The following is a 2449-nucleotide window of genomic DNA, read 5'->3' as shown; positions in this document are numbered from 1 at the left end:
AGCCGCCCAGGAGCCCCAAAAATGTTTATTTATTTTGAGACAGAGAGCGAGCAAGTGGGGGAGGGGCAGAGAGAGAGAGAGGGAGACACAGAATCCGAAGCAGGGTCCAGGCTCCGAGCTGTCAGCACAGAGCCTGGCCCGGGGCTCGAACTCAGGAACCGTGAGATCATGACCTGAACCAACCGGAGCCGAGGTCGGACGCTTAACGGACTGGGCCACCCAGGCGCCCCAGGCCTTGGTAGATTAATGGTCAACCTACCCATTTGAATTCCGCAACCACCTCCTCACCCCCGTCCACCCAAACCCCAGGCTAAGCGGTCTGCAAGAGCAGTCCTGGAAGAGCTCTCCCCTCCGGCATACCACCGGAGCTCAGCGACACTCGCTGCCTGGCTACAGCTCCCATGACTGTGCCTGTGCACTGCATATTCCCCCAACCTGCGTTCGCACAGCCCTTCACATCCGCCCAGGGCCTCAGGCTTGTGACTCTCGCAGCCCGCTATGTGGCTGAGAGTTAGCCATGACGCGCACAGCGCTGCACGCACCCTCAGTAACTCGTGCTCCCATAGCACTGCTGCGTCTCTATTTCAGCCCTTCTGATTCGCTGCAATTCATTCTCGCTCTCACTTATGTGCTCCTTCAGGATTCTTAAGGATGTCCCGTTCATCTCCACGGGTCCCCAGGCCACACACAACCTGGACCCTGGAACGTGTTCTGTAAACACCGAGATTCTTCCGCCTCCCGCAAGCCCGGTCCTCTGCTGGCGGGGCCTCAGCCCTGGGCCGGGTTTTTACGCACCCCTGCACCCGCCCACCCCGACCCCCGCCCATTGTGACTTCCAGGGCCGCCCAGGACACAGACTTTTTGTTCCCCAGGAAAATTACCCGCAGCGCAACACCGCCCCTCAGCTCTGCCCCCACCGGCTCCCTCCAATTCCTAGCGCAGCCCGGGGGCGGGCGGGGGTGTCAGCGGGTCCAGCTCCGCAAACCGCCCCCCCCCCCCACCAGAGCTGGAAGGGCTGAGCCCGGAACGCCCCCAAAGCCCGGCACGCAGCACCCTGTCAGCCGCGACGCGCCTCCGGGAACCGCGCGGGGCTGCGCATCGGGGCAACGCCCCCATATCGGCGCACCCACGGCCGTGTGGACTCGCGCGGTGGGCGGCCCCACGATGTCTCCCCGCGCCGCCCCGGACTCGGGTGGGCGAGGGCGCTCCGTACGTACCCGAGGAGGCAGCGGTCGCAGACGACGCCACGACTCCCCTTGCACACCGTGTACGCCAAGGGATCCGAGCGGAAGAGCAGCTCTCCGGGGCGCAGCTGCACCAAGGCGCGCAGCCCATTTCCCCTGTTGGCGGAGCTGAACTTTTCCACCTTCGGCGGCTCCATCACCTCAGGTCGGCACCTCAGTCGTCCTCCGCTTCCCGCAGCTGGCGTCTCGCGTGCAGCCGGGAGCCGCGCGCCTGCGCTCTGCGCGCTCACGTACGCCCGAGGGGCGGGGCGGGCGCGCGGGGCCTCCGCGCATGCCCAGACGGGGTCTGGAGGCGAGCCGGGGCGGGAGGCTGGGGTGGTCGGCACGGGCCCAGCCTAGGACTCCCAGGGTTGGCGGCAGGTTCCAGGGTGGCTCCGCGAGGAGCAGCGGTGTTCACACACACTCGGTATTTTGTTGGGGACCCTACTCCCTAGATCACACAGTTCTTAGCATTTTGCCATTTCTGTCCATTTTCTCTCCCCAAGTATGTAGGTAGGGTTGTTGAACCCTTTGAAAGTAAGTTGTGTTGTTGAATCATATAAAGGTAAGCTGCAATCATCATGAAATCTCATAACTGATGCATTATAACATTTCATAATTAAATACTGCCACATGCATTTCCTCAGAATAAAAATACACAATAGGACTACAATATCATCACCCCAAGGAAGATTATTCTATGCTACCAAGTAAAAACTATATTCATTTTAAGAATGGCTCTTGTAGCTTTCTTTTAAAAACCAGGATCCAGCAATCCCTATCAAAATAATACCAGCATTCTTCACAGAGTTAGAACAAATAATCCTAATATTTGTGTGGAACCAGAAAAGCCCCCGAATAGACAAAGCAATCCTGAAAAAGAAAACCAAAGCTGGAGGCATCACAATTCCAGACTTCAAGCTGTATTACAAAGCTGTCGTCATCAAGACTCTATGGTACTGGCACAAAAGCAGACACATAGGTCAATGGAACAGACTAGAGAACCCAGAAACGGACCAGAAACGTATGGCAAACTAATCTTTGACAAAGCAGGAAAGAATATGCAGTGGAAAAAAGACGGTGTCTTTAGCAAATGGTGTTGGGAAAACTAGACAGCAACGTGCCGAAGACTGAACCTGGGCCACTTTCTTACACCATACACAAAAATAAACTCAAAATGGATGAAAGATCTAAACATAAGACAGGAAGCCATCATAATCCTAGAA

General features: G+C 57.1%; 1 protein-coding gene across 1 annotated transcript in view; it reads right to left on the bottom strand.

Annotated features, from left to right (window-relative positions):
• SMYD3 (SET and MYND domain containing 3) overlaps positions 1 to 1465 on the bottom strand; it is a 647391-nt gene extending 645926 nt beyond the window's left edge. The window contains exon 1 of the mRNA XM_049635131.1: positions 1218 to 1465. Coding sequence (XP_049491088.1) covers positions 1218 to 1381 — 164 coding nt within the window. The 5' untranslated portion in view covers positions 1382 to 1465. The remainder of the gene's footprint in view (positions 1 to 1217) is intronic.
• Between the last annotated feature and the right edge of the window lie 984 nt (positions 1466 to 2449).

The sequence above is a fragment of the Panthera uncia genome, chromosome F1 (genome assembly GCF_023721935.1).
Source record: "Panthera uncia isolate 11264 chromosome F1, Puncia_PCG_1.0, whole genome shotgun sequence".
In the NCBI taxonomy this organism is placed as follows: domain Eukaryota; kingdom Metazoa; phylum Chordata; class Mammalia; order Carnivora; family Felidae; genus Panthera; species Panthera uncia.
Note: the sequence above shows the minus strand (reverse complement) of the source record. Positions and strands in the feature narration are given on the sequence as shown.